Source organism: Culex quinquefasciatus, chromosome 3 (assembly GCF_015732765.1).
Source record: "Culex quinquefasciatus strain JHB chromosome 3, VPISU_Cqui_1.0_pri_paternal, whole genome shotgun sequence".
Lineage (NCBI taxonomy): Eukaryota > Metazoa > Arthropoda > Insecta > Diptera > Culicidae > Culex > Culex quinquefasciatus.
In genome coordinates, this window is record NC_051863.1 from 81773667 (window position 1) to 81790233 (window position 16567).

At 37.2% G+C, this 16567-nt stretch overlaps 1 protein-coding gene across 1 annotated transcript in view; it reads left to right on the forward strand.

Annotated features, from left to right (window-relative positions):
* The window catches only part of LOC6038977 (neuroligin-4, Y-linked), a 72078-nt gene that overhangs the window by 34861 nt on the left and 20650 nt on the right, over positions 1-16567 (forward strand). Inside the window, 4 exon segments of the mRNA XM_038262746.1 lie at positions 10028-10270; positions 10347-10494; positions 10674-10886; positions 12883-13021. Coding sequence (XP_038118674.1) covers positions 10028-10270; positions 10347-10494; positions 10674-10886; positions 12883-13021 — 743 coding nt within the window.

Genomic DNA, 16567 nt, shown 5'->3' on the forward strand with positions numbered 1-16567 from the left:
AAATCTCAATAAAATTAAAACAGCTGAATCATAAATTCTTGAACTTTTTTTATTAGGTCCAATAAACAAATGTTTGAGTGTATCCCTTTCACACCTTATGTAAATGTTTATTAGTATAAGCGGGATACACTCAATGTTTACATTTGTTTGTATGACCTAATACAAAAAGTCTAGAATTCAACTGACATCATGATTAATCATGATGATCCAATACTCCTTATTCGAAAAAAAAAATGTGTCAGGGGGTTTTATTATGTATATAGAGCAATTCCATGCCAAATAGGGAATCGGTTGTACCCGATCCTCTCCGATTTCAATGAAAATTGTAGACATGCTATCCTACGCTTATATAAGCCATTTTTGTGTATATGGAGCCAGTTACGCTCGATAAGTGTTTTTAATATATCCATATTTCGTAATTTAAATATTGCTGTATCTCAAAGCCGTTGCATCGTATCAAAAGTGGTCAAAGACAAACTTGTAGGAAATTTGACGGGCTTTCCGAAAAAAATACACTGAAAGAAAAAAACACTCCACTTTTATGAGATTTTTTGATTTTTAAGTTTGAAAGTCAAATTTGAAGGTGAGCCCACGTTTTTCTTTCGTTCAAATTTTTTGTGATAAAAGCCCAAGATGTTACAAAAAGACTCACGAAAAATGCAGGATGGAGCAACTTTTTTTTTTGAAAAGTGGTCTAAACGTCAAACTTTTTAAAAACCTATAGTGGGAATCGATTCCCCAGACAATTTTACATAAATGTTTCCATATTGATCATTGTCCTAAGTTCAATTCTTGTGAAGTTACAACGGTTTTAAAAATACTTTTTTTGAAAAAAAAATAGGTTTTTTTATGGTTTTGGCAAATTTCTATATGACAGACTTGATTTTTCAGTCTCGAAAATATTTTTACTGGAAAGCTCGTCCAATTTCCCATAAGTTTGTCTTTGACCACATTTGAATTGGATGTATGGGCTTACAGATATAAGCTAATTTACTATCCAGGTTACTATACTACACTGAAAAAATACACTCAACCCCCGATGGTTGGTTACTTTTTCGTTTGACACTTTTTTAGTTTGTACCCCGTTGGTTGGTCAAAGTCAAACTAAAAAGTGACGAACTGTCACTTTTTACACGGCGCTCACGCACACTATCAAAACAAAGGTTTGGTAGTGGGTGTGAACTCCGTGTAAAAGGGGTGTCAAACTAAAACGTGACCCCGTTCGTTTGACAACAGTTGGTGTCAAACCATCGGGGTTTGAATGTACTATGTTTTCAGTTATGAGCAATGTAATTAGCTTATATCTGTAAGCCCATATATCCAATTGAAATGTGGTCAAAGACAAACTTATGGGAAATTGGACGAGCTTTCCAGTAAAAATATTTTCGAAACTGAAAATTCAAGTCTGTCATATAGAAATTGGCAAAAACCATCAAAAAAACCTATTTTTTCAACATTTTTATTTTTAAAACCGCTGTAACTTCACAAGGATTGAACTTTGGACAATGGTCAATATGGAGACTTTTATGTAAAATTGTCTGGGGAATCGATTCTTGTGTTCGTATTTTGAAAATTTTGATGTTTAGAGCACTTTTGAAAAAATCATTTTCAGTGAATGATTTTTGTATTTATTTAGGTGAGTTGCTCCATCCTGCATTTTTCGTGAGTCTTTTTGTCACAAAAATTTTGAACGAAAAAAAAATCGTGGGATCACCTTCAAATTTGACTTTTAAACATAAAAATCTAAAAATCCCATAAAAGTGGAGTGTTTTTTTCTTTCAGTGTATTTTTTTTTGGAAAGCCCGTCAAATTTCCTACAAGTTTGTCTTTGACCACTTTTTGATACGATGCAACGGCTTCGAGATACAGCAATATTTAAATTACGAAATACAAATGTATTAAAAACACTTACGCCCTTCTCAAATGTCATTATCGAGTGGAACTGGCTCCATATCGGGGGGATGGCAACCCTATTCCGACCAAAGCAAACTGACAACAGTCGACATTAGCACGGTTGTCAAATGAGAGCCCACAACAAAAGCACTAGCTGTCAAATGGTAGCCCATAACAAATCATTGTTTGGGTTTTTGATTTTAAAATTTTCCGCAATTCAAACGTTAAATACCTGAAAAAACAGGTGAATTGTGTTGCTGATGCCAAATTCTATCATATCCTTGGAGATTCCATCCCAATATTGGCTGAAAACTCATATCGAAAAAAGTGATTTTTCTGTTTACCTTTTTTTGCTTTTTTTCTTTTGGTCGATCAAAGTAGCGCCCGTACACTCTGAATCGGCATTACACATTTTTGCCTTCCTCACTGAGGTAAGGCTATAATCCTGCTCGAAAAATGAACTTTTGAAATACAGCTCGTAGACCTATATTCATGTATACCTATCGACTCAGAATCGAAAACTGAACAAATGTCTGTGTGTGTGTATGTGTGTGTGTGTGTATGTATGTATGTGTTAAAAATTCTTGCCAAGTTTTCTCAGCACTGGCTGGACCGATTTTGATCAAACCGGTTGCATTCAACTTGGTTAAGGGTCCCATACATCGCTATTGAATTGTTTGAAGTTTCGATAAGTAGTTCAAAAGTTATATATAAAAATGTGTTTTCACATTTATCCGGATCTCACTTATATGCATGAAAACTATGTCCGGATCCATCATCCAAACCATCGTTGGTTAGGTAATCGAGAGACCTTTCCAACGAGTCCAAAACATTGAAGATCTGGCAACCATGTCTCGAGATATGTCCACTTAAGTGATATTGATGTACTTTTTTGAAGCCGGATCCCACTTAAATGTATGTAAACGATGTCCGGATCCATCATCTGACCAATCGTTGGTTAGGTAATCGAAAAACCTTTCCAACGAGTAAAAAACATTGAAGATCTGGCAACCCTGTCTCGAGATATGGCCACTTAAGTAATATTTATGTACTTTTTGGAAGCCGGATCTCACTTAAATGTATGTAAACTATGTCCGGATCCACCATCCGACCCATCGTTGGTAAGGTAATTGAAAAACCTTTCCAACGAATCCAAAACACTGAAGATCTGGCAACCCTGTCTCGAGATATGACCACTTAAGTAATATTTATGTACTTTTTGGAAGCCGGATCTCACTTAAATGTATGTAAACTATGTCCGGATCCACCATCTGACCCATCGTTGGTTAGGTAATCGAAAAACCTTTCCAACGAGTCCAAAACATTGAAGATCTGGCAACCCTGTCTCGAGATATGTCCACTTAAGTAATATTTATGTACTTTTTGGAAGCCGGATCTCACTTAAATGTATGTAAACTATGTCCGGATCCACCATCCGACCCATCGTTGGTTAGGTAATCGAAAAACCTTTCCAACGAGTCCAAAACATTGAAGATCTGGCAACCCTGTCTCGAGATATGTCCACTTAAGAAATATTTATGTACTTTTTGGAAGCCGGATCTCACTTAAATGTATGTAAACTATGTCCGGATCCACCATCCGACCCATCGTTGGTTAGGTTATCGAAAAACCTTTCCAACGAGTCCAAAACATTGAAGATCTGGCAACCCTGTCTCGAGATATGTCCACTTAAGTAATATTTATGTACTTTTTGGAAGCCGGATCTCACTTAAATGTATGTAAACTATGTCCGGATCCACCATCCGACCTATCGTTGGTTAGGTAATCGAAAAACCTTTCCAACGAATCCAAAAAACTGAAGATCTGGCAACCCTGTCTCGAGATATGGCCACTTAAGTAATATTGATGCTCTTTTTGGAAGCCGGATCTCACTTAAATGTATGTAAACTATGTCCGGATCCACCTTCCGACCTATCGTTGGTTAGGTAATCAAAAACCCTTTCCAACGAGTCCAAAACATTGAAGATCTGGCAACCCTGTCTCGAGATATGTCCACTTAAGTGATATTGAGGAACTTTTTGGAAGCCGGATCTCACTTAAATGTATGTAAACTATGTATGGATCTATTATCCGACCCATCGTTGGTTAGGCAATCGAAAAACCTTTCCAACGAGTCCAAAACATTGAAGATCTGGCAACCTTGTCTCGAGTTATGATTACTTAAGTTTTATGTATGTACGTTTTTTTCTGGATTCAAAAAATAGCTGAAATATGTGTCCAAACCACTCATATTACCCATTGTTGGTAAAAAGTGAGGAAGGCATCAACCACATAGGTGGATTAAGTTAGTTTTCAGTTTGGTTTTACACATTTGCATGGGACTTTTGAGTTTAACCAGGATAACACACTTCGTGTTACCAAAGTAATATGAATAATACTGATTCTGAGTGTTTGTTATCTGAACTTCCAAGATGGCGGCTTCTTCGCTACCCCCTGCTCCATATACACAAAAATGGCTAATATAAGCGTGGGTAATTCTCTACCAACTCACACGAAATCGGGAAAAGTTGCCCCGACCCCTCTTCGATTTGCGTGAAACTTTGTCCTAAGGGGTAACTTTTGTCCCTGATCACGAATCCGAGGTCCGTTTTTTGATATCTCGTGACGGAGGGCGGTACGACCCTTCCATTTTGAACATGCGAAAAAGAGGTGTTTTTCAATAATTTGCAGCCTGAAACGGTGATGAGATAGAAATTTGGTGTCAAAGGGACTTTTATGTAAAATTAGACGCCCGATTTGATGGCGTACTCAGAATTCCGAAAAAACGTATTTTCATCGAAAAACACTAAACAAGTTTAAAAATTCTCCCATTTTCCGTTACTCGACTGTAAAAATTTTGAAACATGTCATTTTATGGGAAATTTAATGTACTTTTCGAATCTACATTGTCCCAGAAGGGTCATTTTTCATTTAGAACAAAATTTTTCATTTTAAAATTTCGTGTTTTTCTAACTTTGCAGGGTTATTTTTTAGAGTGTAACAATGTTCTACAAAGTTGTAAAGCAGACAATTACAAAAATTTGATATATAGACATAAGGGTTTGCTTATAAACATCACAAGTTATCGCGATTTTACGAAAAAAAGTTTTGAAAAAGTTACTTTTTGCGTTTCTCTTTGTTTCGTCGTCCGTGTCTGTCGCGGGTGACCATGAACGGCCATGATCGATGACGACCAACTTTTTTAAAACTTTTTTTCGTAAAATCGTGATAACTTGTGATGTTTATAAGCAAAACCCTTATGTATATATATTAAAATTTTTAATTGTCTGCTCTACTTTGTAGAACATTGTTACACTCTAAAAAATAACCCTGCAAAGTTAGAAAAACACGAAATTTTAAAATGAAAAATTTTGTTCTAAATGATAAAATGACCCTTCTGGGACAATGTAGATTCGAAAAGTACATTAAATTTCCCATAAAATGACATGTTCCAAAATTTTGTACAGTCGAGTAACGGAAAATGGGAGAATTTTTAAAACTTTTTTAGTGTTTTTTTCGATGAAAAATACGTTTTTTAGGAATTCTGAGTACGCCATCAAATCGGGCGTCTAATTTTACATAAAAGTCCCTTTGACACCAAATTTCTATCTCATCACCGTTTCAGGCTGCAAATTATTGAAAAACACCTCTTTTCGCATGTTCAAAATGGAAGGGTCGTACCGCCCTCCGTCACGAGATATCAAAAAACGGACCTCGGATTCGTGATCAGGGACAAAAGTTACCCCTTAGGACAAAGTTTCACGCAAATCGAAGAGGGGTCGGGGCAACTGCTGTGTGAGTTGGCGGAGAATTACCCGCGTAGGATAACATGTCTACAAAGTTTCATTGAAATCATTGAAATCGAGAAAAAAGTACCTCAAAATTCCTGTTTTGGGCTGGAATTTCTCTATAGAACTACAGCTAACTTTTAAGACACTTTTCCGTTAATAACTTTGCTAAAAGTATACAATTTAACTTTTATTTTGAGCAGTTTTTAGAGTACCGTGAAATTGCCGTGAAATTTCAATGTTTTGTAATTGGCATGCCGCGTAATTTTGATTTATTTGCCGTGAAAAATCTTTAGCCCTAATAATGATCACCAATTATGTAGTCATATCATAATAAATACTTATATCAGTCTGAGTTCGAACTCCCCCGCATACTTCCATGTTCATACAGTATGTAAAAAAAGTATTTACACCCCTTGAGCACTATGCACATATTGTGATGAAACATCTAAACAATTTAATGTTGACAGAAACCTAGTACTACGTTTTGTTCAGAAACTCATGCCAAACATTTTGCTACAAAAAGTTCATGAAAAGATGATTTCTATAAAAAGTTATATGACAAATACTATTACGAAACTAAAAAAGGTGCAAAAAAAGTTTGTACACCTTTCGAAAAATTAACATAAATAATGTTATTTGTTGACAAATCACCATAAATCCAGTCTCCCAACTTCAAATAGGCATCCTTGACTGATTTATAAAATAATTTGGATTGAATATAAAGTTTACTAACAACTTAGTATAAAAGTTTATATAACTCTGGAAATTCTATATAAAACTTATCTAAACTTAATTTTGCAAACTTTTAATTCAACTAAATGTCAATATATTACCATATAATTGCTAAATAAACATTTTGGAGTGGGTATAACACCGTTTTGGGGGTATTTGTATCGATAGAATAGATTTTTCGTTGAATTTCGTACCAACCCGGAATTACGTCGTCGGAAAATCCGCCGGCATCGAACCGGTCCACAATTCTTAAGTCAACCTATGTGGCATCGGAAAGGGCATAAAATTTCCGATCTTTTGATACCCATACATCTAGGTTTTCTATAAAACCCACGATTTTAAATACCTAGGTAAAAACGTTGTTATGGTTTTGTTTGAGCAATCTGCCAAAAATGTATGGAATTTCGTAATTTTTGTTCTCGTGGATCAAACTTACTTTTGCCCAGGTATTTAAAAACGTGGGTTTTATAGAAAACCTAGATGTATGGGTATCAAAAGATCGGAAATTTTATGCCCTTTCCGATGCCACATAGGTTGACTTAAGAATTATGGACCGGTTCGGATGCCGGCGGATTTTCCGACGACGTAATTCCGGGTTGGTACGAAATTCCAACGAAAAATCTATTCTATCGATACAAATACCCCCAAAACGGTGTTATACTCACTCCAAAATGTTTATTTAGCAATTCTATGGTAATATATTGACATTTAGTTGAATTAAAAGTTTGTAAAATTAAGTTTAGATAAGTTTTATATAGAATTTCCAGAGTTATATAAACTTTTATACTAAGTTGTTAGTAAACTTTATATTCAATCCAAATTATTTTATAAATCAGTCAAGGATGCCTATTTGAAGTTGGGAGACTGGATTTATGGTGATTTGTCAACAAATAACATTATTTATGTTAATTTTTCGAAAGGTGTACAAACTTTTTTTTGCACCTTTTTTATTTTCGTAATAGTATTTGTTATATAACTTTTTATAGAAATCATCTTTTCATGAGCTGTTTGTAGCAAAATGTTTGGCATGAGTTTCTGAACAAAACGTAGTACTAGGTTCCTGTCAAACTTTAAATTCTTTACATGTTTCATCACAAAATGTGCATAGTGCTCAAGGGGTGTAAATACTTTTTTTACATACTGTACATGGAATAGAGAATCGTTGCATATAATTCAGATAAATTGGCTATAATACAATTTAATCAAAACTTTGTCCCACACCTTCAACCTCTCCGAGCAAAGTAATTCGCCTTGAAACTTTCCACTATCGAGTTACATTATTTTATGGTGTTTTTTCACAAGACCAGAATCTTGACGTAAACATAAAGTTAGCCACTTTTTCCTCCGCCACACAAACACACTCACTCACAACCGCTGAGACAACGTGAAATAAAAGCAAAGAGAGAGGTAAAAAAAAGTAGAGCAACTGCAACTTTGGCTAATAATCGTTCCGACAGCGAGGAGAACTCATTATCCTGCAAAATATTTTCATCGAAAGTTGTGCAACTTAAAAGTTGGCCCCGTGGCACCTCTCCGGGAGAGCTTGAAGCGAGAATGTGCTGTAGTGAGTGTGAGTGTGTATGTAAATGCAAGTGTAGGTATGTACTCCCCTGGAGAAGCATAAAAAGCACTTCACTGCCTTGGAGCTTGCAAGACGGCGAAATGTCTTTTTACTTCTTACTTTGCTCAACTGTTTCCCCCTTGAGCTTTGGACGGGGAAAACTTACTGTCGTTGCAAAACTTTTTTTTTTCTGCTTGTTCCAAGAAAAGATAGGAAACATTATCATGTAACATTTCACAAGATGGTGTTTAAATAAAAAAAAATACAGAGTATCTACAATGAAATCATTGTCGTAATATGGCTTAATACAATCTAATATCGAAAGACAAAATCAATCAGAGTTCCGGCTTCAAAAAAGTACATAAATCGTCGCTTGTGTGCTATCTTGTGACACTCCTTTATTTTTACAGCAGACGCGTCACGAGATAGCAGACAAGCGACGAAATATTACCTAGGCGTCATCCATAAAGTACGTCACGCTCTAGGGGGGGAGGGGAGGCTGTCGCAAGTGTGACAAAGTGTGACAAGCGGGAGAGGGGGGGGGGATACGCGAAACTGTGACGTCACGCTAGACTATTTGATTAATAATGAAAATTTATTATTTAAATATAGCTTAAAATGTTTGATGTTTGATAAACTTTACTCATAAATCAAACATAATTCAAGGCTTTAAGAAACAGAGTTATTGATGATAGATTTAATATGCTTAAAAAATTGTGATGGTGAGGGTGATTTCTACCACTACAACATTGAACAAAATAAAATAAAAATCCAAACGGAACTTGTAAAAATTTAAAACTTTCTCGATTCGAAATCATGCTAAAATTGTACAAAAAAAACAAGATAATGGGAGGGGGGGGGGAGTCCAACAAAACGTGAGGGGGTCAGAGCCAGCGTGACAAAGTGTGACATAGGGGGAGGGGGGTTAATTTTTAGCCAATTTTAGCGTGACATACTTTATGGATGACGCCTTAATAGACATAACTTGAGGCAGGGTTGCCAGATCTTAAAATATCCAACTCGTTGGAAAGGTCTATCAATAACCTATCCAAGGATGTAAAACATGATTGAGTCGATTTCTGTCCAACTGGCTATCATTAAAATATATGAGAAAACACATTTTAAAGCATAACTTTGAACAACTTCAAGTTCAAAAGATTTTCAGACTCGATCTATTGGGACCTGAAACATTTCTACTGAGATCAGTCTGGTTTTAATCGGTCTAACTTGTGCCAAGAAAGTTGAGCTATGTACTTCTCCTGATTTTTAAAAAACACACAAACGTGAAAAAATTACACCAAATCAGTTTCAAAAGTTCGTCACACTCTCCTACGTTTTCCGGTTTCCGCAATGAGAAAAAAGCCCCGTGTATTATCGCTCTGAACTGACAAGAACTTTAACCGGTTCTCTCGGGCGACACTTTCCGAGGCACATTTACATTAATCATAGCCAGTATCTTGGGAATAAACACTCTCGCCCTCTTAGTGAGTATATAAGTCGAAGATTTGCGAAGCCGTGCACTCTGGCTCCAACTTCTGTTCAAGGCAGAGCTTGACTTGTGGACGCCACGGGGGGCCGAATTGAATTTTGGACCCTTCACAGTGTGCCCGGTAGTAGATAGGATCTTGACAGTGGTGTTTGGAAAAGAACGCAATAGGTATTAAGTGAATCGTTCAATAGGTTCACTAGTAGGGTTTCTACCCTAGCTATGTACTCAGCCTGTACATTCATGGTAAAACGCTTTTAAAACGGGGACGAAAGTGGAGTGATAATGCAAAACTTTTTCTATTAAAATTTCATGTGCTCGGAAGCAAAAGCGAAAAGTCGTTCCTTCTTCAGTGTACATAATGGAATTTTATGCACCAGATTCAATTAAAAATTTCACCGCCACTCTCTGGTTATTTGCCAAGAGTTCTCTCTCACTTCTAGACGGAACTCGGCACTTACACAAACACACACACACACACACACATACCCACAGTTAAAAGCACTGGCCCTCGACAACTTTGTCCAAAAGCGGCACCACTTTCAACGTTCATTAATATTGCAGGTCTCCTGTTCCACCGAGCGATCCTAATGTCCGGATCCGGTCTGGCCCCGTGGTCTCTCGTGGGAGAACCGGCCAAGTTCGCTGCGTATGTGAGCCACCACGTGAACTGTTCTCCCGACCTACCTCATCAAATGCTGCTCAAGTGTTTGCGGGACAAACCACTCAACGACATCCTTTCGACGCCGGTGCGGGCCCCGGACTTTGGGAATGCCTTCGGGCCGAGTGTCGACGGCGTTGTAATCGGTACGTGTGGCGGTGTTTTCAATTTTCCAGAATCGGAGAAAGACTAATGAGTTTCATTAACGTTTGCCGTTTTCAGACACCGGAGAGATACAGCAGATGGATGGATCCCATTACAGTGATTATGGGACGCCAACGGCACCAAAACCATCCGCACATCTCCACAACACGCTCAACACGATTAACGCAATTCTTTTGCGTAAATTAGCTATTAACAAATTGTCCAAGTAATTATATTATTTCTGTCCACCGCTCGCCCCGAAGGCATAATTAAAGTATCGATTACACGAGTTGACCTTTACGCGCCAACGCCTTCAAAAGTCAACTCCAAAATCGTTTCTAAAATCAGCCCCGAAGCCAAAAGCGTCACCACCCACATCTTGTTTATTCTGTTCCTCCTCTACAGATACGACGTCCTAGTCGGGGTCACCAGGGCGGAAGCTTATTTTGTCTTCAACTCGGAGGATGTCCAGTACGGCATCGAGGCTGACCGGCGGTCAAAGATCTTGAAAAACTATGTAAAAAGTACCTATAGCTATCACCTGAACGAAATACTGGCCACCATCGTGAACGAGTACACCGACTGGGAGCGGCCAATTCAGCACCCGATCAACATACGGTGAGTTTTTGCGAATGTATGACGAAAAGTTAAACGAACAAAAGGTCCAGAGAAAAGGAAAGCGTTTCATTCTATGATGCCCAAACTTTAGCAGTATGTTTGCAATGTTACACTTCCAATTTCTATTAATTTCTAAGACTTAAGAGCGAGTTTTCTGGAGTTTGTCACTGGTTATTTCAAGGTATCCCGATTTGAAAAACTTGTTTTGTTTGTTTGAACAGTAGCATGCATGCACTTTTGACAAAGCGGCCTGCACATTTAATTCCCTTTGTCGAAATTTCGCATTTGCAGGGTGTGTCAAGATACCACGATTTGAACAGAACTACATTTCGTATAACAAAACACCTCTGTGCAAGTTAAAGTTTTCGTTGAATATCTCAAAATTGATATCGAATTTTGAAGATTCGCCAATTATGCCATAAAGTTCTAATTTGACTTGGTTTATGCATATTCCAATATCGCTTTGAAAAAATCTTTGCAAATCAACAAATCACCATTCATTTTCAACCCGGCGAGCTTCGATTGATTCAGCTGCTCGGGAAACATGTTTTTTTTTTAATTTTCTGTGAAAATTTTCGAAAAAAGATTTCTTTTTGCCACTCTTATCGCCTAACAAAAAATACGAGTTAAGTTATGTTGGTCATGGAACTAAATATGAGCCAAATCGGAGCACCTTTGTTTTGGGTTCTGCTGGTTTGACGTGGAATCTGTATAGCAAATTCTGACAGGCGAATTGAGAAACAAGCCGATTGAAAGCAAGCTCCAAATTTCTGATAAATGTAGATGACCTTAACCCCCCAGAGTGCTCTTTTAATTTGATATGTTCTCAAAGGCTTCTTTTTGCAGCATACAGTTTATTTTGAATGGTAACTTAACTTTTTTATGCCCAGGTTCGTACGCTATCATTTTTAAATAAAATTGCCTTATATCTCTGTATGGATTTCCGAATAATTTATTTCTTCTATCACACTTTAGAAAAAATACTTTTTTGATATAAAAATAATAAGAAATACTAAAAACGATAAATGATTATGTATTTCTCTAAAGTTCTAATTTGACTTGGTTTATGCATATTCAAATATCGCTTTGAAAAAATCTTTGCAAATTTTCAACCCGGCGAGCTTCAATCGATTCAGCGCTCGGGAAACATGTTTTTTTTTATTTTCTATGAAAAATTTCGAAAAAAGATTTCTTTTTGCCACTTTCATCGCCTAACAAAAAATACGAGTTTAATTATTTTGGTCATGGAACTAAATATGAGCCAAATCGTAGCACCTTTAACTTGGGTTCTACTGGTTTGACCTTAAATCTGTATAGCAAATTCTGACAAGCGAATTGAGAAACAAGTTCCAAATTACTGATAAATGTAGATGACCCTAACCCCCCAGAGTGCACTTTTAATTTGATATGTTCTCAAAGGCTTCTTTTTGCAGCATACAGTTTATTTTGAATGGTAACTTAACTTTTTTATGCCCAGGTTCGTACGCTATCATTTTTAAATAAAATTGCCTTATATCTCTGTATGGATTTCCGAATAATTTATTTCTTCTATCACACTTTAGAAAAAATACTTTTTTGATATAAAATATAATAAGAAATACTAAAAACGATAAATGATTATGTATTTCTCACCGATAAGAAACCAATTGAGGTTGATAAATTAATGCTCACATTTTGACGTGAATAAAAGCTTTCCAAACCAAAATTACTGATACCACAGAATTGAATGCAATCAAGTATGCCTGTACTGAAATGTTTAATGGATAAATGAAAACCAATCAGGCATCACGCTATTGTTGGGATATTTCTCATTATTATGTAAATTTAGGGTTGATATCAATGGCAAATTCAATTTAATTTCCCATCCACCAACATTTCCCAATGAATCAAAAACACTGCTCAATGAAATGATTAAATTTATGATAGACATGTTCATTTTCCGCAAAATTTCTAATCCGTAATGAACAAAAATGTTTCGTTTTGTTTGGACCCACAGGGACGAAACGTTGGAAGCGCTGAGTGACGCAAGGATAGTGGCACCTGCAGTTCAGACGGCAGACCTACACTCTGCCGATCATCGCAACTCGTTCCTGTACGTTTTCGATTATCAAACAAAGTTTGGAGATTTTCCGCAGGTTAGTAATACAAATAAATGCAATCTTAAGAATTCCCTCTAACAACAATGGCAAATAGCAGTTACCGCGATATTCACATAGAGGGCATAGCTTCTCGTGAAGTTATTATTTTCCGGTATAAGTTAAACCAGGTTACCTCGACAATAAAAGCAACAGCATTACTATTCCCTGAAATAAGTTTCCAAACTGTATTTGACGTGTACACAACAGCGTCAATCAGTAACGTGATACAAACTTTTCGATGCTACGTATTTCCAATTAGCAAAAATTTCCTGTTTCCTGTGTTTGTGATGTGTGTTCGGTTCTTGCAAAAGGAGCCCCTTTAATTCAGGATTGTTTCTGGATCCCAACGCCATTAATACATCACCCCGGAATATCAGGTGAACCGGGCTTGATTTCCGTTTTTCTCATTTTGCTCTTTCAAAATTGCCAAAAGGATCAAATTCCCCATCGCCAGTTGTTTCCATTGTGCCTGCTTTTTTTTTATCGAAAACTCACATCAGGGCCATATCGACAATCAGTACGCAAGCGCGAGACACAAGTGCAAGCAAAGTATCCGAAAGTGTTATGGTACGGTATGAAAGAGTCTTTTTTGAAACTGGATTGGTACACAGTAAAAAATGTCATGCCATGTTTGCTTTATGTTCGGATTGCATAGGAAAAAGGGAAACCTCTTCACGTTTATAATTACACACTCTTTTTCATCCAACCCTTTCTCAACTTTTTTTCTTGTGCCACGTGGAATGGTCCTTGCATGACATGCGAGGATGTGCACAATATTGAACCGATGAGTTGTCCCTTTCCTCTTCCGATCTCCTGGTTTATGGTCCCTTGTCTCCGTCCCATTATCCGCACATAGAAAGGCTACATAGTGCTGCACAGCATTCGGGATTCACGCTGGAGGGCCACTACACAGGTGACGTGCACAAGGTGAAGAGGGCACTTTTGGGGTAAGCCCTACAATGCACGATGATTTATGGCTGAAGAAGCAAAATTGTGGCTCCTCTGCCTATGCAGTGAACAATCTGCCCCCTTTCTCTACACTCTACACTTTTGTGTGAACTGTTGTTTCGTTTAACATTTGAATATTTTTCTTCTTGTTTGGCTTCGACATTTGCAACGCCAAGGGATTGTAATGTGTGCATTGCACTTGCTACGAACCGAATCGGATGATCGATGTGGATCGGCCCGTTCAAGCCGGTGTCAACGAAAATGTGACAGAGTGTGCGATACCGAGTTGTGACAAGGCTCGATTTACACCATCGATACCGTTCAAAAATGATTTTCCGGTATCGAAAAACAGTAACTAGATACAATTTCAAAGCAATCAAATGCAATGATAGATTGGATGTAACTGGGTTACCCAAGATTTATGTGTTTTTTAAACCAGGGAAATTCGTAAATTAAACATTTTAAACTTTAGTTCTTTACCCTCCATAGCTCAAATTTTCCATCGATTTTTTTTTTCATTTTTCCAGTGTTTAGGAGGTCATTTACTGCCCATCATCGAAAAAATGGCTAATGTGCCATTTGCCCAAAGTTGTGATTATCGCACTGAGCCTAATTAATCTCCTGAAACTCGATATTTTTTTTTTCAAAGACATGTTTGAAACGGAATGGCAATTAGGCGTCATCCATAAAGTATGTCACGCTCTAGGGGGGGAGGGGGGCCTGAGCAAGTGTGACATTGCGTGTTGTTAGTATAGGAAAAGCGCGTCACGTCACGGGGGGAGGGGGGGAAATTTTGGCTGATTTTCGCGTGACGTACTTTATGGATGAAGCCTTAGGCCAAATAAATGAAAAATTGGCTAGTATCAATTTACTGCAGTTTTCCAATGTTGTGAACCAAAAATTCTCATATATTATGACTTGAAATTATGAATATATTACTAATCGTCTTCTGATACAAATAAGGATACATGAGGCAAATAGGGACAGCCATGGTAAACATTTTGTTACTAGGCAACACGACACAATATAATTAGTGCACTGGTTTGAAACCAAACCAAAAACTGATATCACCATTTAGGCTATTGTCCCGATTCACCCCAGTTATGGGTAATGTTTTGGTTCAAAGCAGTATCCTCGTGTCAATCAGCTTATTTGGTAAGCTGCACTGCCCCTGATTGCATAAATATCCCATATACATTTTTTTTCATAGTTTTGGAGTTATTGATGCAGTTTTGTTCAAAATCATGTGCTCTTTCGAAAGAGCCTATAACATCCAGTAATTTGTTCTAGAATTCTGGTGGAAATTCAGTTTTTTCACGAAAATTTAACACCTTATGTGTGGGACAAACATCAAATGCGTTTTTCTCAGCTTGCTGTTTTTTGCATATTAGACATTTATGCGAACATGGGCAGTGCTGCAGTCCAGACAGAATATGTATTTATGGCTTATTGCAGTTTCGTCGATTTGATTCCACAGAGTGTGAAAAGGAAAATAATGATTCCAAAGAAATTTGGTGACTTTGCCGTTCGGTACTGATCGGGAGCTACCGGTTACAGTTATAGGCAGGTCGGCGGAGTCGAGTTGTTTTTGAAGCGACTTCTGAAAATATAACGAACCGTCCGTAAAAAAGCCGTTTCCATCGACTTCAACTCCACAGCCCTGGTTACAGCTTATAGTTTTTCTTATAATCCTCAGATAAACCTGGCATGAGCATATTTCTGATGGTTCAATCCGAACGGCAACCGTGTCTTGCTGGGTAACATTAAAGTAACCGAAAATTCCTGATTCTCGAGGAGCTTCTTTCGCATCCTCTCCTTAGGTTCCGTTGTCACACTGTGGCGTTCCAGCATTCCTTTTGTCACCTATCGCCTGCGAGAAACCTCTTCTTCTTTAAATTTCGGATCAAATCTGCTGAAGCTGTTGTAATGCGTTAGCAAATACTCACAAATGTCACACAATAGCCTAAATCAGGGGTGCTCAAAGGTGCTCAAATAGGTTACACTCAACCCCCGGTGGTTGGTCACTTTTTCGTTTGACACTTTTTTAGTTTGTACCCCGTTGGTTGGTCAAAGTCAAACTAAAAAGTGACGAACTGTCACTTTTTACACGGCGCTCACGCACACTATCAAAACAAACGTTTGGTAGTGTGTGTGAACTCCGTGTAAAAGGGGTGTCAAACTAAAACGTGACCCCGTTCGTTTGACAACAGTTGGTGTCAAACCATCGGGGTTTGACTGTATAAACAAAATTAAATAACATTTTGATTTAAAAGACTGGAAAATAAATCTATAAGTTGATTTTTTGTTTCTGTTATTTTTTAACATTTTCGTTAATTCAAAATAATAGAAAATACAAGCCAGAATTGCATCATTTCATAGAAAAAAATTAGAATAAGTTTTAAGCACCCGTAAAATTAAACTGCAATCTTTATTCTCAACAAAAAAAAAGATTCGACGAAAAAAAATCATTTTATTAAAAAAAACATTTATTATTGCAAAATTCACTGAAATTTCAATTATTTTTAATAAACCCAAACATGCTCAAATAATTCTAAACAAAGAGGAATGCATTTTTAATTGATTTCAGCTGATTGC